Here is a 24,664-nt window from a genome sequence, read left to right on the forward strand (position 1 = left end):
TAACCTTAACAAAATAGTAAGAATTTCTACAACTTTGGTCTACTGAAATGAAACGCAGGGAGGTCCTATGTGCCAGAGGAACTGGTGACAGTGATCACCACTAGTGCTTATTACGCCAAGACAGATGACCTTACCCTCAGGTGCAAGGGTAGAAACAGCCTCATTTTTAGCTATTTTGTAATAGAGAAAACCCATCAAGACAAATTTTTAGTGACTACCATATATTCACATTTAAACCACACCCCATCACATTCTGGCCCCTTTGGAATTTTAATCTCTGGTACTAAAATAGAGCTAGTTTTAAATAAAGCCCGCTGCAAATGCAAGTCAGTTCTGCTGCAAAGTAGTAGGCCAAACAGATACCCATGTATTCCAATATTGATCACTTAGCTCTCCAATTGCAGCTAGGTACTAGCTGTTATGTGTACTTACAGATCTGTAGAAGTTTTTATTTCTGTAGAGCTGTATTTGCAAACTGCTGTAGCAATGGCCTTTACAGCTGTTCGCACTAATATTACACTGAACGCATTACAGCTAACTTTCCTGCATTAAGAGATGTGTTTACTAAGTTTGTCAGTTTATCTATAGAAAACTACAGGAGGTAAAAGAGGCTGCACAAATGTCAAAGCCAGGTCTGGAAGCGACAGAATGCATCGTTAGTTATGCACAGCAAGGCTATCACAAAGTACTGGAACAGCTTCTGGTTATAATATGCTAAAATGCAAAACCGCAGTTTCTAAATACTTTCTAACGAAGCTTCACTGTTAACACCTTCCGATGTGCTGCTTCTCCCAGTGGGAATTGCCAGCAGAAAGAACAGATCATCAGGAGTCAGTAAAATTTGCTCAAGAAATGCCACCTCCTCCCCACATTTTTTTTCTTTTCACCCAGAACAGCATTTCTTTGGAAGTTATTGGCAGTGTTCATATGGGGGGAAACAAACAAACCACCAACAAACCCACAGTTCTTTTAAACTGCTGTTGTTCAGAAGTTAAGTAGTGTTTGTCCTTTTATAATATATTTCTTTCCTTAATTGAGTAGCAAAGTTAACTCCAGCTTCTTCTTCCTCACAGCATGCCCTAAAGCATGTATAAATCCCATTCTATTTTAATTGTCAAAGGGACAGTAAAAAATACCATAACTGGAACTATATTCACAGTACTTCCATGGGCAATGTCTGAAAGAAAACAAGCACAACAGTCAAGTCCTAGGCAACCACATATACTAAAAAAAATTTTAAAACTGTTTGGACCTATGCTATTGTTTATTTAACGGAAAGCTAGAGAAGTAAGTACAAAACAAGTTTAAGAAAATGGTAGTAGTCTCTGAGTGACTGCTATTTAAATGCTAATTCCTTTGGCCAGCAGCCCTTATGAAAACACGGGGACATTCGTAATAATACTGCGTACTTTAAAGAAGTAGGCTACCCGATCTTTGTTTTTCCAGGTTTGGAAAGAAACCCTGGTGAGTTAAAGTGTTATGTTTCCCACCTAATTATTTTAAAGAATGAGGGGTATATTCACCATGCCAGCAAGAAATCTCATTATATTTAGTCACTGAAATGGAAGTTTATTGGGGGCTTTTTTTGGTGGCTTTTCTTTCTATCTGACATTTAAGGGCGGCTGTGAAACTAATCTTACTGCACAAGTTTGGAACACATATGAATGTGAATGCCAGGCAAGCTATTGCTATGCAGCCCATTCTGCATATTAACAGGCATCACTAAAGCTTAGTAACTGTACTTCTAATATTAACACTACAAAGTTCAGTCAAGAATGTTTTTCAACTGCGAAGATGAACATCTGCTCTGTTTAACAAGGTAGTAAAACTGAATAGAGCATATGCTAAAAAAATTACAGGCATGCTAATACTATCAATTTAACATTAAGTGATCACAAAAAATTAGCATTCTATTCTTTTTCCCTAATGAGCAAGTAGAAAAGTGCAAATGACTTGTCCATCTGCTGCTGCTGACTACAAGTTGGTATTACTAGGTGGGAAAGATGCAGGACCTTTACTAGAAAAGGTTATCAAAACCATGGGATACCACCTGGATTACCTCTTTAGTTGGCTACTCTTGAAGTGTTAAATGTCTCATCTTAACATGAACCAAAGATCTAATAAAGTTAATTGAACACATACAGAGTAGAAGGCTGGCTGCAGCTTCAAGAAGCTATGCAATGCAAACCCCTGCTTGAAATAGCATGAATCACTCAAAACAGTAGGTCAGTAAGCAGAAATACAAAGGCCTCACTTCCTTTGGATCTGCATCCTTCTAGTCCCCTGGTTTCCAAAGTTAAAACAGCTCCCATGAAGACTTACACAAGAATATAGGAGCAGAAGGAGACAATCAGTTCTTGGAGAATCCACAGGAGATGCCTCATAGAAGGGTGAGTTTGGTCTGCAGCCTTCTTGGTGGAAAACCTAACCTCTCCACCAGTATGCTCTTATGAACACTGTCTGGTTTGAGTGGGACAGTCAAAAGTCTGGACATGGAAGCATTGGTCACTGCCATTATCTCAATTTAGAAGGAAATTAAGCTTAAGTTGCCTAAACTAAAATGAGGTTTTGTTACTACCTTTAAAAGGCACTTATGAAACCAAATCCCATGTCATTCAGTAAAATGAATAAAGTAGCCTTTAGTTATTTCTACCAAGCTATAAACTTCTCTCTACAAAATCAACTACTTGATCACAGTTCTACAAACTGTAACACTTCAGACTGCACTTTTTCAAGTATTACAAGATCACCATCACTGGTATTACAAAAAATTTGTTTCACATTTTAATTAACTCAATCAGCATAACCTAGCATTTCTCAAATCATTTAATCTTGCACTTTGTTTTTCCTATACTAGCAGACACATTTCAAGTTGCACCTACTTCCACTATTCTTGACATTTAAGATCATTAAGATAAGATTCAATGCAAATGGAAAATCCATAAGTACATAACCACTACTGTGGATAAATGACTAGGGAAGATCTATTCCTGAATTTCAGTGAAAAATTTTTTACTAATGCAATATTAGAATCCATCTTAGTTTAACAATTGATAAAGCTGCCTCAATGCAAGCAAATAACTAAGGGCACTGCTAGTTACCTTAAAAGTAATGTGTAAGAACATTTATCCTTGCCTTGTGAAACCTTTGTAAAAATAAATAGCTGGACGCTTAGAAGTCTAATACAGTTACAAAATTTCTGCCAAACAGGAAATTTTGTTAGGAAGCATTTGCAATCTTGGTTTGTGCTTTCAAATCATGAGCTGCTGCTACTTTTATCAGACATGACTTTACTGAAACTGCTCATTTTTCCTCCTGCAGCAATGTTACTTCAGTTCTAAAAGCCATCCCACAGTGACTGAGAAAGAACAAAGCCAGTAAAACACTGCATTAAGAGCCTAGTGAATTGAGCACCATACCCAAAGTCTGAAAGACTAAGCTGGGTCCCAGCAGTCCAACTCCCCGTTACATTTTACTCTAACAAAATCAGATCACACAATCCATACCACCTCAGTGTTTCACAAATAGCTAAGAGGTACAAGGAAACAGGCTATGCTAGTGCTGTGGTAACACCTGCAGCCTTGCAAACTCTGCATACTTTCTGAAGACATTTTCTTCCCCAAGCTCACTACAACCCAGCAAGTTTGAAGCTGTAAGGCTACATCCATTAGGCTTCTACTCTGTCAGTAAAATAGCCACAGGAAAGAAAAGTTTTCATTCTCAAGTTCATTTTTGTTAATTACAGTATGATATTTAATACAGTTATACCTCAGTTATTTTTGAACAGAAGCAATTACTACTAAAAGCTGTTTAGTAGAATTATAGTATATGCGATAATACATCTAATCAAAGACCCATTCAGTTTTCTTGCTTTGATGGAGGTATCGCCAAGTCTCCCAGCAAGTATAACCGTGAATTTGAAAAGTACACCATCCTACTTATTATGCAGAATTCAGTCATAGCTTTCTCTGTGTAGGAGTACATCATAATAACAATTCCACACATTTTTAAGAGTTACATGCCTCATCAGGGCATTTTGGCCTTAGGTAATTTCAGAATACCCAAAGGTTTTCTTTATTTAGGGGATGGAGAATTTTCATTGAAAGAAGGATAAGAAAGCTAACGATACCCACACGAACTAAGTGCTGGAGTATACGGTAAGAAATGTGGTAGCATTAAAAGAAATGGAAACATGATAAGATTAATGTACATTTTAAGCAAAGTAGTTTTCTTGTTTAAACCACTCTATGTAAATTGGGTGGCAAGGTAGCCAATACACATTTTCTTATTAACAGATAATCACAGAGTCTCTCTGGCATGACACTATTGCAATATTTTTAGTAGCTTTACCAATACACTCTTCCCAAAAGTGGAAGATTTGTTTGAAGTCCAGAAGAACTTTGGCAAATGTAGAGACCATTCTCTTCAGCATATGAATGCCAAAAACACCCTGACAATACACAAAACAGTAGTTTAATTGACTTTGGCATATTCACAGGGTAGTATCACAGAATAATTTAGGTTGGAAAGAACCTCCCAAGTTCATCCGGTCCAGTCTCCCACTTGAAGCTGCGCCAACTTCAAAGTTATACGCTCAGTTTGGAAAACTGAAGTCTTTGCTCTGCATACTGTAAACAACTCCAGCTATTGCCCGACTGCCCTTTCTTCAGAAGGGAGAAAGAGCAGGTGCCAAGCTACTTAAAAACACACCACCCACATCTCAAGCTGATGTTTCAGTGAGAGGGAAAAAACCCAGGAAGTCAGACTGCCTTGCATAGTTCGAATGATCCAAAGGAAAAGCATTTTTAATGGATATAACAAGACCACAAGTTTGAAATGGAATTTTGTTAGAGCTTCAGAGAATTCGCAGAATTGCTTGAATGTTTTGGTATACATCTACAGCAAAACTATCCAGATGCAGCAACATAAACATTTTATCAGAAACTGACTGCATGGAACCACATATCCAAGCTTTGAGCTATTTTGATCAAAGAACAACAGTTGTGAGTTCTTCTCAAAGGCCAGAGAATAGAAGTCACAGAAAGCAAGTTTTATATGCCTCAAACATACGAAAACTTCAGCCATTTGCTTATATAAAGTCATCTTCTACTGCTGAAAAGAATGGGGGGAAATGAACAGATGCTGACATTCAAAATGATTGGGATCTTCAGATTTTTAATGACAGAATGACGAACAATCTAATTGTTTCCCTTCCTGTGAGCTGGGTTTGGTTTGCAACAGGAAAACAAACCACCAAACTTTAACTAAGGAATCTATTCTGCTTGGGAATAGAGAGTCCTAGACACAATTTAGCCTGTGTGGAAGGCACAACACATATTCTACAGGTACCCCCTTTATTCTCAAGGATTTCTAGTGGAAATGGTGCTCCTTTTTCGAATTCTCTCTATCGAAGACAGACTCAGCCCCAAGTTGCAAATGAGTATTTTTAAGGCATGAAGCACCACTAAAGATATTGCATTCATGTTGGCACACAATCAAAATACATCTCATTTGATATACTGTCCTAGTTTTGCTATTGAGAAATTAAAGCACAGAAAACTGAAGAAACTGAAGATGGAACAGTTAAACAGCAGGGAGCAGGAGAATGACTTCAATTTTTCTATTTTAGCTTCAAAGCTTATTCTACCTCCTATAAAAGCAAACAAAAAAGCTCAGCTGACTATTAAGTCCAGAGCCCTGTAGAATTAGTAATTTAAAGTTCTGAGGAAACAACATCCTGAAGACAGACAAATCCTGAAGTCCATTTCACCTTTCTTGACCTTTTTTACAGTTTAAATGCTAACCTGTTCACATTCCATTTGACTTCTACAGGGACTTTTAAGCAGAAGAGTGAAAACAACAGACAGCACAGAAGCAGGGCTATCATCTATGACACTGAACACTGTCAGGATGTCACAGGGTGAAGTCTACCCAGTTACACCATTCTGGTAAGTTAAACCTTGAGTATATATATTCAGCTCTAACTCATTAGAAGGTTTTGATATCTGCTGGGAAAAAGCACAGCCAATTATGCACCAAACTTCCTAAAGACTATGGTCCTGCTCATCCATACACAGGAAAGAAGCAAAGCATGGATCAACTCTTAACTACTTGATATCTAACACATTTGGGACAGGAGATCAAAAGTTGGAAGCCACCCTGGTAACAACAGCTACATATCTCTAAGTATGGAGAAAGTCAAATATATTGGTCTGCAGTGACAAATGAGGCCACCAACAGCTTACACCAACCATCGCAGCTTGAAATCAATAGCAAGCACAATTGCTCCTTGTGGCCACCACATCCACAAGCACCCAGCACTGTGCAGAGGGTGAGCCTGAGGTAGAATTGCCACACATAAGAGCCAGGCCACCAGCCAAGGCTCAATCACCTCAAGGAGCTGGAACAAGTGTCCTCTGATCAGCACCACAAACTCAGAGGAACACCTGGATCAGCATGAGCCGATGACAGTGGGTGTATACAAGAAATACATTTAAGATGTTATGTCACTCAATGCTGTGCTTCTGCTCTTGTGCCTACATCACTCAGTTACCCCTGCCATACAGAAAACAGAATCAAATGGCTTAACTATTTTCAACAGATCCTAATGTCAGGGAGGGGTTGACATCAGCTGGCTGTTCTACAGTCAAGAGTAGCGGGTCCAGCATCTGACCTCTAAGGTTTGTACTGTACTAAGCTATACACTTTGTAACTTTTCCTCATACACAGTAGTGAACCAAGTTGTCATCCATAACTGAAAACAGAACAGAGCCCTTGTTATTAATTGCTCAAAATGTTCTTTTCCACAGAGGGCACAAAATACTTCTAATTAAGGATAATACCTGAGCAGTATCAGTCTGCCTCAGAAACACTTGTTTCTAAGTCTCCTAGCTAAATCAAAGTTCGAAATATTTCTAACTAACTCTGGAAATAGAATCAAGTTTTTTTAAAAAAAGGAATACAAGGGATACACTGCTCAAGTTAAGCTAGTGAGTAATCCCAAGCTGTAGCTTTGGTGACTCATAAGGTTTAAGTTTTACACTAAAAGCAGCCTCCTCTTAATATTTTTATGGACTTCTCTGCCTCTTAAAACTGCAGGATCTAGAAGCAACTGCTGCTTATGGGCACAGAATGCCAAGCTCCTGCCACTGACACACTAATTCACCGACTCCACAATGCTCTCATTTGATTTTAACCCAAGCCTAGGACCAGCGACAAAGAATTTTAAGAGATTACTAATTCTACTTCTAATCCAATTAGTGAAACATGCCACCTATAGTTTAGGTATTTCCATTTTTGCAATTACTTTATGGATTCCGAGAATTGAGTAGTGTGATGCTCTTTTGTCTTTATCTCTAACTGATAAATATACTAAGTCAGTGAAGTCCCAGTATATGTGTATGCACAGATTTTGGTTCTTCAGAAAGATTTAGTTCTATTTTTACTTGTTACTGTATCAATACTAGAGACAACATTTAGTATTTGTGTTTTAAAATTCTCTGTGTTCTTCCACTGGTGGTCACAGAGCCCTCAAAGAAGAATGAGATCGGAGTACAGTAAAGAAAATTCCTGCTCACATTAATCTGGTCTAATCAACACTGGCTGTGAAGTTAAAACACCTGAACTGTAGACTGCTCAAAAACAGACAACATGTTCTGTAAAGGAGTCAGCTGATAAATCACCCAAAGTCAATCAGGACTGTAATATTAATTTCTTTACATATTAATGAAATCTGAAACAGGTTAGCTCATCCTTTGACTTAAAAATATTTTATCTTTAATACCCTTTCTAAAAAGAAAACAAACTTGCTTCACAGTTCCTCAGATGGCTTACTTGCGATAGGAAAGTAGTGAAAGCTTGACCAGATGCACTTATATTTGAAGATGCAAGAAATACACTAATACCCAGCTCCCATCTGGTGATAGGCAATGAAAGAAGTGTTATCATTCCTTTACTTCTATACTCTCATAACATGAATGCAGAAGAAAGAGGATTGACTTTTCCCCCATTATTAAGATTTACTTCTCAATGAATACCTTTTTACCAATGCTCAATCTTTCTAGACCACAACTTGTTTCAATTAAAAATACTTCTGCAGCTATAAAGAGCAAGCGGCTCCCACTTTAACGAATCCTTGTATGTCATTTACTGTTTGTAAAAACTTTACCAGGTAAAGCAGGTAGGTCAGCAAGCACTTTTTGGTTGTGTTTTTACCTTTGAGCAACAGAATGAAATATGCACCTCCTGCAAGTTTCACTCTTCCCAGAGAGTGCTTTTCAAACCAGTTCCACCAGGCAGACAGCGAGAGGCTAGTTGTACATTGGGAATGAGTCTGATTCTATCCCTTCTGCCTGCGTTCCTCCATCCCAAAGAGGAAGTAATCACAGAAGATTGAACTTCTGCAGTGTTGCCGAGTTACAGGGCTAACTTATCTGCTGAGGTTGAGGGCTTTTAACCAGTTCTTCCAAGAATCAAGATCTGTATCAAGGTACTGAGAAGCATAGTCATCAAGTTTGGGCAGCACAAACATTTCAGCCTCTGTATGAAACTTCTTTCCTTCCCCTAGGAAATACATTTCCTGTCATTACTGCTTCCTCTCACAGTAACAGTTTCTTCCCTCACAGTCTTGCAATACTTCTCTCCATTATTTAGAGCACAGTTTACACTCAGAATTCACAGGTGTAGTCATAGATGAGTGCCAGTAAACAGGTTTTATCAAGTCATCACTACCCAAACTGCAACATCCTGTTGCCTGAAATTACAGGTGAGTAAGCTCTAAACAGGTGCATTTTGATCTCTCCTTTTCCTCCCACCCAAACCCTTACTTTTAAGTCTTTGTTTTCTCATCTATTCTACCACTATGAGAGTAATTAACAGCACCACCCACCCATACTTCTTTTCTCATTTAGATCAACTTTATCACCTTTTTAGAACCAAGATTTATGGAGTTAAGGGTACTTTCAAATACAGCATTAAGAGTACTGCATGGTCATTATTGCTACTCATACCCTGAATTAAGAGATCTTGGAAGCTCATAATAGATATCATTGTATATACCATACAAGCTACTTCACTTCAGCCTCTTTAAGCCTGGGATTTGATACCATAGTTTAAGTTTTTAAACTTGTAAAAGACAGCCCTCTTAAGGCAATTAACCTTACAGCGTAGCATGTTACAAAAGGAAACAAAAAAATGTCTACTTGCAGACTAATATAAGCAGCACAGGAAAAGATTATATTTACCTATAGTTTAAAGAGGATTACATCAATTTTGCTAGCAAGATGACCTTTTTGGGAAGGCTTAGGCCACTATTCAGTCAATTTCAGGACAGAGAATTCAATTCATTCTCTTTGCTGAAAAGTAAGGTATGGGCAACAGTGTGGATTACGGAATCTACAGGGCACCTTCTTTTAAAAAAAAGTTTAAACACATATGTTATTACATGGTTTGGATAGTACCATATGGCTATTGCACCATATGGCTACGAACATATGGGTAGTTCACTTTTTAGTGAACAAAAAGAAGCGAAGTTACTGGTGCTTTATTCCACAAAAATCATTTAGCTCATCTCAGTCACCTGAGTGAGATTAGTGAGATACAATTCCTGTACCCTTCAGTGTCCCCACTTGAAACCATCTTTTGGCAACATAGAAGCAGTAGCAGGTAACTGTAGTATTACAAAGCTTATCTCAACAACAAGACACAAAATACCCCCCAGAAAACCTCCACCAAGCAGCATGAAATTTCAGCCCCAGAGAACACAGCCAAACACCAAAACAGAGCTCAGCCCAGGTCTCTCTTTAGATTTGCCGTCAGCTTCTGTGAACTGCCAGCACACCAGTAACTCTCTACGAAATATATGTATTAACTTGAGATAATAGGGACTGAGCAGCCACACCTGCCATCATTAATACAACTTGAACTGACACAAAGAACACCCAGAACAGCCAGGCCACCCACCAGCAGAACACACAGGGGTTTTTCCCTCCCCTCCTGCATACCTGGTTCCCACCAGACTTCTGAATGGTTCCAGCAGCTGAATCAAAACATCACTTGTGTGAGGTGCACTAAATCCACTTCAGAATATGAAAGGATACAGCCTTAGTGCTCCAGTCTGAGTCCCAATGGCCAGTATTTTCTGAACAGGATCAAATGCCAAGGCTGAAGGTTGATAGGGGAAACCATGGCGTACAGTCTAACAAGTCACAGCATCGCAGTAACCATGGGTCAAGCAGCAGACCAAAAATAAACAGAATCAATACCGTGTGTCAGGGAACAGGATTCAGTGTTAATCACAATTAAGAAAGGAACTACAAACCATTTTAACAATAGACAGAGAAAATCAGCTGTCTTACGTGAACCAATTACAAAAGACTTTTTTAGTCATAATTACTCATTCATCCTTGATCATCAAGTGACAGTCATACTGTAACTTAATTTGAATCTTACATTTCTTCTGCACAAAAACTGTATCAACTCAGCATTTTATTTTTTCATCTACCTCATTCCCTGAGCAATCTTATTTTCAGCTCTAACAAAGGCACTAAACTATTAAAATTCTGAGATGTTCCTAGGAAGTTTAGCAACAAAGCCAGGCTTGTCATTAAAACTATTACAAAATACTAGACCTGCTTTTCTGAGAATCACTTCAATGTCAATCCAACAGGCCCCACATGACAGTGCAACCTCTCTCAGCACATTTAGAAAAAAACAACCCAAGCTCCACAGAACCAATCTCTCACCCTCTGCTTCCCCCAAATAGAATGAAAACAGACCCTAAAATAGACAAAACCAAAACACACCCCACCACATTAAAAAAAAAAATCTCAACCATAGTATTCTTTCTTAACATGAAGCTATTGGCACATTTTGCTTTTTGGTTAGCCAAGAGTAATTTGGTAATTGACCAAGCAGTAACTTCATTACACTTCTCAGGCTGCAATTAATCAGAATCAAGAACATAATAAAACCGTCACCTACTCTTATTTCCACTATAAACATACACAACATAAGCCACACAAATGCTAGCTTTTCCATTTCAAAACTTTTAGTTTAAAGCAGTTATTTTAGGACCTCGTAAATGGATATCAAACTTCTGATATACTGCTTTTACTTCACTGAACTTGCAGGCATACCCTGCAACTCTCAGTATTTCACAGTGAATAAAACCTAACTGGTAACAGCTCTGTTCTTTTTCATGTCCTTCGTGAAAAACTCGCAGAAGTGGCAGAAACGCCTGCAATACTAGATAAAACAAGGAGGAGAATCCACAAACAACCTCATCCATATCAAGCCAGGCCATGGGTGCGTTGTAAAGATAAAAGTGGGTATTGATATTCAAATCAGTTTTTATTCCTCTTGGTACAGCTGGTGGATTAATTCGCTGCATCATTTTCTGAAGTGTGCAGACACGAACTGCAGTTACTGTATCATGCACAAGCAAATTAAAAAAAACAGGAACTTTTCCTGTCTCTGGAGAACATTTGCAACAGCAGCATCGGCAGCTTGGCAACACGCTGCAGCGAAACCACCACAAACGTCTACAGCCTTCTTCAGGCACAAAGGAACAGGATAAATACATTTCGAAATAATGCAGAGCGACAGATCCCCCGTCCTTCGGGCCCATTAGCAGAAGCTTCTACCCAAATGCCGCGATAATCAGCTCCGCGCTACAGCTCGGTATCACTCCTTCCCCCATCCATCCCACTCTTTCTACGAAGCCTTCATCAACACGGTCAAGGCTACACGCACTGAGGAGCCTAGAAGACGGCAAACCCTGGAACTCTCCAGGAAAGATGACTACGGAAATCCAACGAGACCTGTACAGCTACACCCACCGTTTCCTTCCCTTCTCCTCGCCCACCCGCCCACCCCCCAAAAAAAAAAAAAACAACAAACAAACCAACAAATCCACACATGTAAACAGGAGCAGCGGGCAGGCTCGCCGAGCTGGCTGCCGAGAAGCAAAGCCCGCAGAGCCCACCGCGGCGGCGCACCCCCTTCCCTGGCCGCCAGCCGGCTCGGGGCTGCAGCCTTCGTTCACCTTGCAGAGCTGGAAGTGCTCGGACTGGAGCGTCTCCTGGATTTCGGTCTCCCGGTTCCCCGCCTGCTGCTGCTGCGCGGCGGACGCCGCCGAGGCGGCGGAGGAGACCGCCGTCAGGCCGTCCAGCACCTTCCTGATGTTGAATTTCCTCATGGTCCTCGGCGGCGGCGCTCCCCGCTCCCCTGGCCTCGCCGCCGCCGCGCTGTCACCGCCGCCCGCCCCGCCGCGCCGCCCCGCAGGCGGCAGACGAGCCCCCGCCGGGGAGGGCGGTGCAGGGGCGGCCCGCGACCGGGGGCGCCGCGCTCTCCGCCGCGGGGCAGCGCTCCCCCTCCTCCTCCTCCGCGGGGACGGCGGCCAGGCGTCAGTCCGGCAGGGCAGGGGCGCTCCTCATCGGGGCTCGAGGGCTCGGAGAGGGAGACTGGAGCCAAGCAAACAGGAGCCGGTCAGCCCGCCAGCGCCGCCACCGCCGCTCCCAGACTCGCCGCCCGCGGCCGCTCCGCTCCGCGCCCCGCCCGCCGGGGCGCACGGCTCGCCCCGGACCCGGCCGATCCCGCCCCGGACCCAGACCCGGCCCGGCCGCCCCCCTCGCCGCCGGGGGTGCGCGGGCTGCCTCGCTTCTCCGCGGAGCCTCCGCGTTCCCCCTCCTCACATCGTGGCAGCCGCGACCGCCGCTGTCATCCGTCTCTGCGTGCGTGTGTGTGCGTGTGCCGGTCCCCTCCCGCCGCCGCAGTCTCTCCCCCCTTCGCAGGCGCCCGCCCCGCGACTCGGCTCTGGCACCCTCCGCCTCCTCAGAGCTGCGTGTGCCGCGCGCCTGTCACCGGCGGGGCTTCTCCCGGCTGCTGCCAGCGGCTGCCGACACCACCGCCCGCCCCCACAACCATCCTCCTCCTCCTCCTCCTCCTCCTCCTCCTCCTCCTGCCGCCGCGGAGGGCGCCTCCCCCGCCTCACGGTCGCTCCCCCTTGCCTGACTACGCGGAAGCGCAGCGCCCCGGGGAGGAGCGGCGGTAGCGAGGGCTACCGCGACACCCTGCCTCGCAGCGGCAGGGCGGCCGCGCATGCGCGCTAAGAGCGCCGGCACCCGGATGTGGCGGTGGCCGCTCCCCCCCGCCGCGTCGCGCCACGCCACGCCACGGCGCGCGGCGGCCGGGGCGGCTGAGGGGTGCGGGTGGGGCGCGGCGCGGCGCGGCGGCGGGTGTGAGCCGGGTGTTGGCCTCCTCCGGCCAGGTGGAGGTGGGAGCAGGTAACAGGTGGTGGTGGTGGCGGCGGCAGCGGCAGCAGCAGCGCCGTCTGGGTCGCTGGCACGGCACGGCACGGCACGGCGGCTCCCGGGGCTGCCGCGGAGGGAGCTGCTCTTCACGCGTGGTTACACGCAGAGAACCCCGCAGCGGCTGCGGGGCGGAGGGGCCGCATTTCGTCCCTCGTCCCGGGGCAGCGCTGGCCGTTTCCCTGCGGGTTTGTCTGGCGGCACCGCCGGGAACGGCGGAGCGGGGAGCGGCGGCGGCGGGGCTGGCGGCCAGGCGGGGCGGGAGGCGCGTTTCCAACGGCAGTAACGGCTAACGGCGGGGCGCCATCCCTCCGCGCCCCCAGCCCGGCGGCCGCGCTGGTGGGAGCTGCCCGGGGTGCGGCCCCGGCCTGCGAGCCTCGGCCGCTCGCAGCCAGGCCCGGCTGGGCCGGGGCTGCCGGGAGCGAGCGGGCCCCGCCGGCCCCGCGCCGCGAGACGAGCCGCCGGGGTTACGGCAGCGAAACCCATTTGAGGAGGGGGCATGGAGTTAATCGCTTGTTTCCGCTGACCGCTGTTGCGTGGTGTTCTGCATTCTGCTTTTGCTTTTCTTTCAGAGCTAGATTGCATTTTCGGATTAGTCCGTGGTCAAGTAACAGATATTACTCTTGTCTCGGTCGTTGTTACACTGATGAAGGTGCTTATTGTTTGCGACTCAGCCTGAACTTTCTTTTCAACTGAAATGAACTGGAAGATCAGTCATCGCTTTTGGAGGGAAAACTTGTAGAGATGTGATTCAAGGCATTGGCTTGCATTTCCTAGCCTCGGCGCGAGTGAAGAAGGTGCAGAAGAAGGCTCTGCACGCAGTAAAGTGGTCCTTTTAAGCGCTGTTTTCAGCCTGATAGCCAAGCGTGCTTTATTAGCACAGGAGATGTAATAGCGCACAGAGGGATAAGCGTAATCAGAATGCAGCAAAATAGTTATGATGCAGCCATCATCATAACCTCAAAAGTAAAAATTCCACAAACTCTTAGACCGGTAACCCCATGACAATTTACAGCCATATTGCCAGCAGGTGTATGATGTATAAGCATTTGAAAGAAACCAACGTTGTTTATATATTCTTACAAAGTGACTGAGTCAGGAACTTATATAGCTGTTCCCCTGTGTTACAAGGACTGTTGGATGCTTCCTCAGATTGTCTTGGTAAAATCTGAGAGAATGCTTCCAGAGGTGGCAAAAGTCCTAGAAGCAAAAGAAGTAGACTTAAATAAGGATCAGTAAATGCCCAATATAAAAACTAATTCTGCAAAATGTGTGCGTTTTCAGTATGTCTTCAAGTATCCATTACATATTTTAGCTAGCCCTTTATAAATCACAGAAGAACATCTAATTTTTCCATCTATTCACACATGCTTATTGTAACACACTGCACTGGGAAAAATATCCCTAGAACTTGGCCATGTTTGACTAACTGGTAAACACAGACTGTTAGATGTAAAGACTTTAAGAATGTAAGTTATAGTCCATTTGAGGTCTGTGGTCAGTATATGTTAGGCCAGTCCCTGCAAATACTCCTAGTTATAACTTCCATAGCACAACTAGCCTCATTATTTATAGTAATATTAATCACAGGAGAAAAAAAAAAACTCAAAACTGGATTAAGAATTAAAGCACTCTTTTGCATACTACAGTCACTTTCAATTTCTTACCTTCTGTGTGCTTGGCCCTTGAATCCATTCTTTGACCGGACTATACATTTTTAGAGGAGAGGTTGGATTTCCTTTTCTGTTTACGTTAGCATGTGACACAAGGAGAACATCATTCATTATTGCAACATTGTGTCAATACTTGCAAACATTTAAGTAAATGGTGTAATATGCACAAGGTTGAGACAATAGCAGTTCTCTTCCCTCGCTCGTTCTAGCTGATGCTATTCAACAAATCAAAGCTTTCTGGGACTTCAGCTCTTCCTGTAAAAAATTAGTGGCAACCTTTCCTCTCACAGGGACATCAGTGGGAACAGTAGTAGGCCCTTTAATTTTATAGTTCAGCAAACATCCCCATTATCTCTCAGGATTTAGCTTCTTCTGTATTTCAGAGCTTCTGTGGGGCCTCCAGCTCTTACCCAATAACCACATCCTGTTTACAAATGAGACCAATTCTGCTTAACCTCCCTACTTTGTGTTGCCCATTCAGACCTTCCGGCCTCTGATGGCTGGAGTCTCTTGCCAGTGTTTTATACTCCAGTCCAAAGCCCAAATGTCTTGCACAGCCAGTGAAGAAGCAGTCAAACCCAGATAGTTTGCAACATCTTTGAACCCAACGGTGACAGCGTCCAGCTGTGACAGAGCCACTGCTAAATGTTCACTAGTCACTTACCCCCCAGAAGTGCCTTTGGCTATACAAATCCCTGCCACCAAATGAATCCACTTGGCTTTGGTCTTTTTTGCCAGCCTTTTCTTACTTATCCTGTTACTTACAGCTTTTAGAAAAGGAGAGAGAAGATGACCTGCTCATTTCTTGATCAGTATTCTACAGATAGCATATAAGCAACCAGTATTCCTAAAAGGTATTTGAGGCAATGGAGCACATGGTGTTGGCCTACATACCAGTGCGATTCCCACAGACCATTAGCTGGTGCAAATCAGACTTGTTGGGCCTTTTGCCTCAAGATAGATAATAATGTCACGGGTAACTCCAGAGTGCAGCCATTACTGTGCTTATGGTCTTTTTTTTCTCTTCTTCTTTTGTGGGGTAGCATTTGATGGAATAATCCCAGAGGAGTGGGTAGGTAGTGAAGCGGCAGGTCCACACGTGGTGTTTGTCATTAGTTTGTACATAATCCCTAAAAGGGTTACTAGTTCTATCCAAAGAAGGCAGTGTACTCCAGGTGATTTGCACACCATAATAATTATTGCACGACTCAGCATGGATGAGAAAAGGACCATCAGAAGTGACTTCAGGATCTCTGCTCAGTCTCTAACAGCACTAAAGCTTTTGACAGTCAGTCAATCCAGGCTTTGAAGACTAACTAAGACGCTTAGCTTTCCTGAGAACTTCTTAATGGTGCTTAGTCACTCACAGTGCAGAGTCAGGATCGACTGAGCCCTAGCCAAACATTTCCTTGCCATAAATAGAAAGAAGCTGGGAAACATTTCTGAACTAATCCTTTTCAGGTTGTTCTGCTCAAAGTATTGGACAGGGCAGTGTAACCGCAGCTCCAAGTGAGTTTTGGAATCTTTCCTGGCTGCTGGGAAGCTGCTCAAGCTTTCTAGACTCAGAGCTGTTGCGAGACCAACATCTGTGATTCCCCTCCCCCCCCCAGTGATCTGCACTGGTGACAAATTCTAAGGAGGACTTCCAGCTACAGGTGAACTTTTTGATATTTCTGCAGCTTAATTTGCATAAGTTGTAAACAAGAAGGAAATTAAAAGCATGTGTCAATTAGCTGGTCAGCTCCTGGAAAAAATCTGTGCTAGTACTTGCCATAACCTAAATAGGAGATGAACTGTCTACTGTTTGTAAATCTACCCATTTCAGAAACATCCTGATTGACCATGCCTGTACTGATGTGATGAGTTCCTGTATCTGGAAGCCTGTGTGGCCTTTGGCAGGCTCACAGATCATGGGCATCTTTTATTAAAGGCTGTCAGGGTTTAACCCCAGCCAGCAACTAAGCCCCGCCCAGCCGCTCACTCACTCCCACTGTGGTGGGATGGGGGAGAGAATCAGAAGGGTAAAAGTGAGAAAACTCATGGGCTGAGATAAAGGCAGTTTAATGGGTAAAGCAAAAGCTGCACATGCAAGCAAAGCAAAACAAGGAGTTCCTTCACTCCTTCCCATTGGCAGGCAGGTATTCAGCCATCTCCAGGAAAGTAGGGCTCCATCATGAGTAACAGTTATTTGGGAAGACAAACACTGTAACTCCAAATGTCCCCTGATTCCTTCTTCTTCCCCCCAGCTTTATATGCTGAGCATGACGTCATATGGTGTGGAATATCCCTTTGGTCAGTTGGGGTCAGCTGTCCCAGCTGTGTCCCCTCCCAGCTTCTTGTACACCCCCAGCCTACTTGGTGGTGGGGTGGGCTGAGAAGTAGAAAAGGCCTTGACTGTGTGCAAGTGCTGCTCCGCAGTAACAAAAACATCCCTGAATTATCAACACTGATTTCAGCACTAATCCAAAACATAGCCTCATACTAGCTACTGTGAACTCCATCCTAGCCAAACTAGCAGAGGCCTATGGACCAGTGTGACTAACACCCTATGTATAGATGCCATTAGGCTCTATGGACATGCATGGCAGTGAGAGGGCACGTCCTGCTGCTGCAGAGACTGCACGAAGATTCCTGCACATTCAGCTCAGGTGAGCAAGCATAATCACAACTGTGTATTTCGGTTTTTGAAAATATGACTTGGAAGAGCTCTGCAGCATTGATCTACCCAACTAGTATAGATAATAATACACAAGTGCCAACGTAGCTGTTGTGTGTTGAGCTAGAGCATGGCAAAAGAAAGAGGCATGCCTGTCTTAGGAAGAATGTAAGGAATTTTTACTAATTGACCACTGTGGGTCTCTGACTGCTGGCCTCTGCCAGTAGTCTGACAAGAGGTGAATAGCTGTAATGCACTAGCAAGGGAGAGTCCCTAAGGCAAAGGGAATGAATGACAGCAGCACTATGCGATGGAAATGTGAGACTTGTGAAAGAGGTTGTGCTCCGTCCTTCTAATAACTCACAAGCCTATTTGCACTTTTGTCCCACCACTGTCGTCTTGGACCAGACAAAGGCAATGTCAGCTCTTAAACTACACACAAAAATTTACTGTATCTAATGAAAATATGTTTATTGCTTATTATCTATTGACCTATTCACATACTATTCTCATCTTCACTGATGATACACGGTCCCTTCAAAAAATATTGTACTTAAGCATCCATCTGTCTGTTTTCATGAGATAGACGCACTTTAAGAAATAAGTAACACCAAAGAAATATTTAAGGAAGACGTTAACACCACATTTTTTGTTTTCAAATTTACTTTCATTATTTTCAGCCGTGTCTTCAGTACCTAAGGTCAGGTCATCCTAGCAGCACAGTCTGACTGATTTGGCTCCAGCCAATCCTGTCTAAAGGAATAATTTATTTTTCTGCTTATCCAAATCTTCTTTGGCCAGTGCAGGCATTTAATTAATTTCATTCTTATGTTGTACTAAAAATGCTCAGTTCTCTTTTGTTCATGCTGTCTGTTGATTTCTTCTACATTCTGCATTGCATTTTACTTGAGCCTGGGCCAGCTCAGTTAAGAATAGAGGTATTTCAACCCTAGCATCTACTCTACTGCTTCACGCTTTTAGTTATAACAGCTTCCTCAGTTGTCCTGTACCCTTTAAATTAACCTTTTGCGCAATCAAAACAGGCAGTTTTGGTGGCAGGATATTAATTCTTTTTCATAGATGGTTTTCTGGGGTATAGTGTATAATCAGTCCTAGGAGCAGGGTTCACAATTCAAGATGCTTCCCTTCCAAGCAGATATTCTGTAAGATGGAGAGATTGTCTCCTCCTGTCACCTACTTTCTCTTTGGAAAAAATCAGAAAGTATAGATTCTCTTTCTATGATGGACAATTTCCCCTGGCTTGTGTCTACTCATTAGGTAGAAAGTGGGGTGTCTGAATTAAAATTCTCATTTTCTTGTCATGAATAAGCAACGCCAGGGCTAGGCAGCCACAGAATGAGTAGTTCCGAAGTGCAGTGTTGTGCTTAGGCTCCTAATATCCACATCTGTTATACTTTGGATCTGATCCTTTGTTAATTTCTTCCATTCTGAACTAATTATATTTCTATCAATACTTTCTTGTCTATGAATTAATCTCATAATGCTTATCTGTCACTTGAGCTGACCTGTTTTGGGGTTTTCAGTTGCCAAACATTTATAAGAAAATTACTCGGATGCTGCTAGTGGATTGTAATGATTTACAGGAGGAGCACATAATATGTACATTCAACATTTAGGTTTGCTTAATACAGATGCCAAAGCAAAATTACAAATAATGATACTAAGGAATTTCTAATTTTAACCTGATCTATGCTATCACTTCAACATGTAATTCACCTTGTGTTTCCTTCAATGCAGTCTGTGCACCTTCTTAACAGTATTATAAGCTTAAGCTGCATCAGAAGGTGCAGATGATTTATTCAACTGATAGTATGACATACTTGTCATCAGTTCAAAACTTGCATCATTACTTGTCTTATATCATATTGCTTTTGCAATTTGTTCTATTTGAAATTTGAAACATTAATGCAAAATCATATAAGCACAGAATAACTGCAGTGAGAAGGGATCTCTGGTGGTCAGCTGGTCCAGTGGTCCACTCAGTCATAAACTGGATCCAACTACAAAGTCAGATCATGTTGCTCAGGGTCATGTCTAATTTTTACATGTCTAATTCTGTAACCTCTGCTTTTTGCATTATTACAAAATAAAATTACAATTTCACATTGCATGTGCTGCATTTCTGTTTTCTCAGTTTTACATTAATAGTAGGCCTAAGCCAGGATTAAAACCTCAGACATACAACGCTAGTACAGTCTGAATATGTTTTAAACAAGGTAAGGCTTTTATCCATCTAGAAAAATGTGGGCTGATACTTCACTGAATAGTGAATATTGTTTCATATGTATTCATCATACACATCTTATGGTATTTGGTCAAGTATAATACAAGTGCTTCTTATTACCGTGCCAGTTTAAGACCTGCGTAACAGAGTGAAGTATATCTGTCTCCATTAAAAGGCAGCAAAATATTACAAGTGAAATCAACACAAGCTTTATAAAATAGCCAAATTAAGATGAAGTCTGAGTGTCTGCCAAGTGAGGAAGGATTTTATTGGACTAAATGAATTAAAGCTAAAACATGATGGACAAAACTAACTTATCCATTCTTAAAACAGCTTTATAGTGCTGCAATTTTAAAAATGTCTTTCAAATATAGTGATCTGTTCATATACAGTATTTTGTATGAACTGTAGCCTTTCAGACAGGATCTTTCATCAGTGAGTCATTTTAAGTGACTGCCCACTACAAGGAAAAGGAAAAAGCTCACATATTTTATTGCTTTCATTGTAATTACAATGCATTAGTTGGAAAGGGATTCCTGTTTTATAGTAGTTTAACAATCTAGACAAGTACTCATTTAGACTACAGAAACATTATGCCTTGGTTAAAAATGGCTACTATTTCACTGGTATTTTTTTCTTCTTCTTACTTTAAAAGCAGTGAATTGTATAAACTGCAAGGCTAGGCATGCAAGCAAGCAAGCAGGGAATCCCTTTAAAGATGTTGAAGATAGAAGATCCAAAATGCATCTATGCTTCATTTAATTTTAGGCTTTTTAAAGTACATTTATTTTCATTCATGTTACTATTTTTCTGTGAATGTAAACCCTTCATGTAACACCAGTTCAGAAATAATACCAGATACATATTTAAGTTTTCTGATTAGCTCAGTTCTGTGAGAAAATTTTAGATTTCAAGACAACTAAAAGATTTCCCACAAAAAACCCAAGAGTATTCTGCATGGTTTGAATGTCATTCCAAGCACAGCAAACAGTTCCTCTTTCTGCATTTTCCCCCCTCTGTCCCAACAAGTGAAACAGGAGGTGAAATGCAAGGACAACTGAGACTTTCCAAAAAAAGTGCTAGTGCCCTCTAATTTAAGGAGAACATAATAAATTGAAATTAACAAGGCAAATAATTGTTTCAGAGAAAATAAATGGGTAACAAGGCAAATGGGTAGGAGAAGCCTAGAGTCCTTAGGACAGATTCCAATTTATTAAAGTCTGACAATTCTTATTTCTCCCATTCTTTACATTTTTTTTAGATTCTGTCCCAAGACACTAGTCAGTGAGATTCTTGAGTAGGCTTTATGTCCAATTGGTGACTTAATCTAAGACTTTTTGAAACTCTAATTGAGGCAATTGAACTTTGGCATGTAGTAACTGAATTAAAGCCTAGAGGAAATTTTAAGCTTTAATTAGATCAGCTCAGCAAGCATTATAGTGCATGGCATTATCCTGACCAGAATGTAGACCTATTGCTAGGATTAGGTTCAGCAACTTGATTTATTATCACAGTTTTGAGCTTTACTCCAGGCAAGGTGTGTAAGGCGTCATTAATATCTGCTCCTCAGATCTCCCTGTGAGTCACCATCGCTTCCGCTCTAGCACCCCAGTTAGGGCTGGTTATGGTGCCAATTAGGAGTAGCCAACATTTATTAATCATACCTGGATTTTATTGTGCATTACCATATAGATGCTAAGGCCAAAAAGACAGTTTCTGAGAAACAGTGGGAGAAAGACTATTGGCACAGAGGCCCACCTCTTTGGGCAAGGTAGAGAGGTTAATGGGAAAAAAGATTATCTTCATTTTAGCAACTGGAAATTGACACAAACACACAACTAAAGCTGTGCTGGTTTAGCCATGCAAGTACCTGGTATGATTTGTACTGTGTTGTACAGCTATGCCTAAATTGCTGTCTACAGTGGAAGCTGTTTAATTTGCATTTTCCTCCTTACCCATAAAGCAAATAGCTTTTCTGTAACAATGTTGAGGCGTGTCCAGAGATATCACAGAAGCGACAGGCGCAGCCCGAGGGTACCCACAGCTCTGCCTCCCTGCCAGGTTGAGGAGATCTGTTTTCCTCTTCATTTTTCCACAGCCAGCCCCACTCCCTGTCCTTTGCCTCAGGACACTGCATGCTGCTTCTCATAGAGGCTGAGTGGCCCTTGTGAAGTTTTTAAGGCAAAAATGGCAACTAAGCTTTTGAAAAGTACTCCAGCCTAACTAATAAATACTAAACTGCACTGACTCTGGGCCATAAAGGTTTCATTGTAAAGACGGTTTGATACATACCCTGTTGGGGTGCTGTGAGGGCCGGTGGCTCACTGGCTTGTTGGGGGCTGCCCATGGGAGTCCATCAAGACAGGGTCTGGCAGACAAGGCCTGACCCACCCCATCCAGGAGCAGACACCTAGCAGGTCCCAGGACAGCCCCAGCCCTGGGCACCGGGAACCTCCCTAGGGATGAGCTGAGGCTGGGCTGGAATGTGGGTCTGGGGCAGGGCAGCTCTGTGGGGAGCTGGAGACCCGGCCCTGCTGCAGCGTTGCTGGGGAAGGGGCTGACGGCCCCAGGGACTGATGTGCAGTCAGGGGCTGTGGGGGAGCCCCGGCAGGCCAGGCAGGGACATTTCTGGGCTGGTGGTGCCACCAGGGCCCTGACATTTTCATGCCAACCTCTAAAGTAGCAATATATATCTGAAGGGCAGTGTGCTGGCTTGGCTGGGATAGAGTTAATTTTCTTCATAGTAGCTAGTATGAGGCTGTGTTTTGGATTTGTGCTGAAACAGTGTTGATAATACAGGGATGTTTTCATTACTGCTGAGAACTGGTTATACAGATTCGAGGCCTTTTCTGCTTCTCACCCCAACCCACCACTGAGGAGGCTGGGAGTGCACAAGAAGCTGGGAGGGGGCACAGCTGGGACAGCTGACCCCAACTGACCAAAGGGATATTCCACACCATATGACGTCATGCTCAGCATATAAAGCTGGGGGGAAGAAGAAGGAAGGGGTGACGTTCAGAATGATGGCATTTGTCTTCCCAAATAACTGTTACTCGTGATGGAGCCCTGCTTTTCTGGAGATGGCTGAACACCTGCCTGCCCATGGGAAGGAGTGAAGGAATTTATTGTTTTGCTTTGCTTGATTGTGCAGCTTTTTCTTTCCCTGTTAAACTGTCTCAGCCCATGAGTTTTCTTGCTTTTACCCTTCTGATTCTCTCCCCCATCCCACCACAGTGGGAGTGAGTGAGAGGCTGTGTGGGGCTTAGTTGCTGACTGGGGTTAAACCATGACAGTCTTATTTGGTGCCCAATGTGGGTATCGAAGGGTTCAAGATAATGACAGGTTTGATCGGAACATGCTAGATTTAATTTATAGTTGTTATTGCTGTTTAGCTATTAATCGACAGGCTCCTGCGCTTGCCATAGGGCTTGCTTGCCTTACTGTATATAGGAATCTAGTGCTCGTTAGTGGCTGCTTTTTGCTTTTGCTGCTTGCTGTACTGCTGTACTGCTGATCAACTCACTCTGCTGTGCCGGGAACATTTTGATAAGAGCAATGGCCATGTGCCTGGGCTGGCAGATGGCCAGGGCATCACTGCTGCTGCTGTACAGGACAGGCTGGAACTCCAAGTGTGAACTTCAGTCGAAGGGACTGTGACCTGTGGGTGACTCCACATGGGAGCAGGGCACCCCGCAGCATCTGTGGCCACGGATAAGTCCACACCAGATCAGGTACATCTTGAAGCATCTGTGGCCATGGTTATGTCTGTGCTGCAGCAGGTATACCGCTGAAGGGATTGTGGCTCAGGGATAAGTCCACACTGCAGCAGGTACACTGTGAAGTGTCACTGGCCGTGTATGAGGCCATGCTGGAGCACCTTAAAGCGACTGTAGCCATGGATAAGTCCGCACCAGAGCAGTTACTCCCCTGGAGGGAGTACAGCCATGGGTAAGGCCATGCTGGAACAGGTATATCTCTGAAGGCACTGTGGCCCAGGGAGAAGGCCATGCTGGAACAGGTGTGCCTCAAAGCGACTGGCTGTGGATAAACCTGCTGCAGCAGTATACCCCTGGAGAGATGGTGGCTGCTGGACAATGCTCCACTTAGAGCAGGTACAACCCTAAGGGACTGCAGTCTGTGGATAAGTCCAAGCCAGAGCAGGGGCAAGGGGAGGAGTTCATCGCAATGGTAAGCCCATGGTTTGGCCCAAAGGGACCAGGGGTAGAGGTTGTAATGGAAATACCTGTAAATTTTTGTAATCCATAATTTGAGCTGCATGTTACAGGACTTATTATAGCAGTGGAGTCCTCCACCTGAACCAGTGGAGGACAAGCCTTACAAGAAGCAGTGCAAGTGCAGCAGTGACCTGACCTGAGCTGGCTTTGGTGCCCAGTAACTGCATGCAACACACCACCTCTCCTGTCCTGAGTGAGCACCGTAACAGATGGAGCCCAAAGTCATGAACTAAATTAAGTCGGTGGACATTTGTGGACATTTTAAAGACACATTACAGGGCTGGTCCATAGACTAAGGGAATTATATCTGCATATGATATCAAAGGATGGGAAGGGGAGTGGTAGTTAATAAGGACGTATTGGATAGTGTGGGACATGAGCATGCCGTAAATGGTATGGAATGAAGGGTGGAGAATGTGCTAGCTTTGGCTGGGATAGAGTTGATTTTCTTCATAGTAGCTAGTATGAGGCTGTGTTTTGGATTAGTGCTGAAATCAGTGTTGATAATACAGGGATGTTTTCGTTACTGCTGAGCAGTGCTTGCACAC

At 43.5% G+C, this 24,664-nt stretch overlaps 1 protein-coding gene across 9 annotated transcripts in view; it reads right to left on the reverse strand.

Annotated features, from left to right (window-relative positions):
* The window catches only part of STXBP5 (syntaxin binding protein 5), a 106,009-nt gene extending 93,598 nt beyond the window's left edge, over window positions 1-12,411 (reverse strand). For 8 of the 9 annotated variants that reach the window (XM_075087996.1, XM_075087994.1, XM_075087990.1 and 5 more), the window contains exons 1-2: window positions 12,044-12,336; window positions 10,098-10,195 (exon numbers count right to left, since the gene is read on the reverse strand). In XM_075087996.1, coding sequence (XP_074944097.1) covers window positions 10,098-10,195; window positions 12,044-12,196 — 251 coding nt within the window. In that variant the 5' untranslated portion in view covers window positions 12,197-12,336. Of the gene's footprint in view, window positions 1-10,097; window positions 10,196-12,043 lie in introns of all 9 variants that reach the window. The other variant, XM_075087997.1, reaches the window with a different exon arrangement.
* Window positions 12,412-24,664: the final 12,253 nt, after the last annotated feature.

This window comes from Phalacrocorax aristotelis, chromosome 3 (genome assembly GCF_949628215.1).
Source record: "Phalacrocorax aristotelis chromosome 3, bGulAri2.1, whole genome shotgun sequence".
NCBI lineage: Eukaryota > Metazoa > Chordata > Aves > Suliformes > Phalacrocoracidae > Phalacrocorax > Phalacrocorax aristotelis.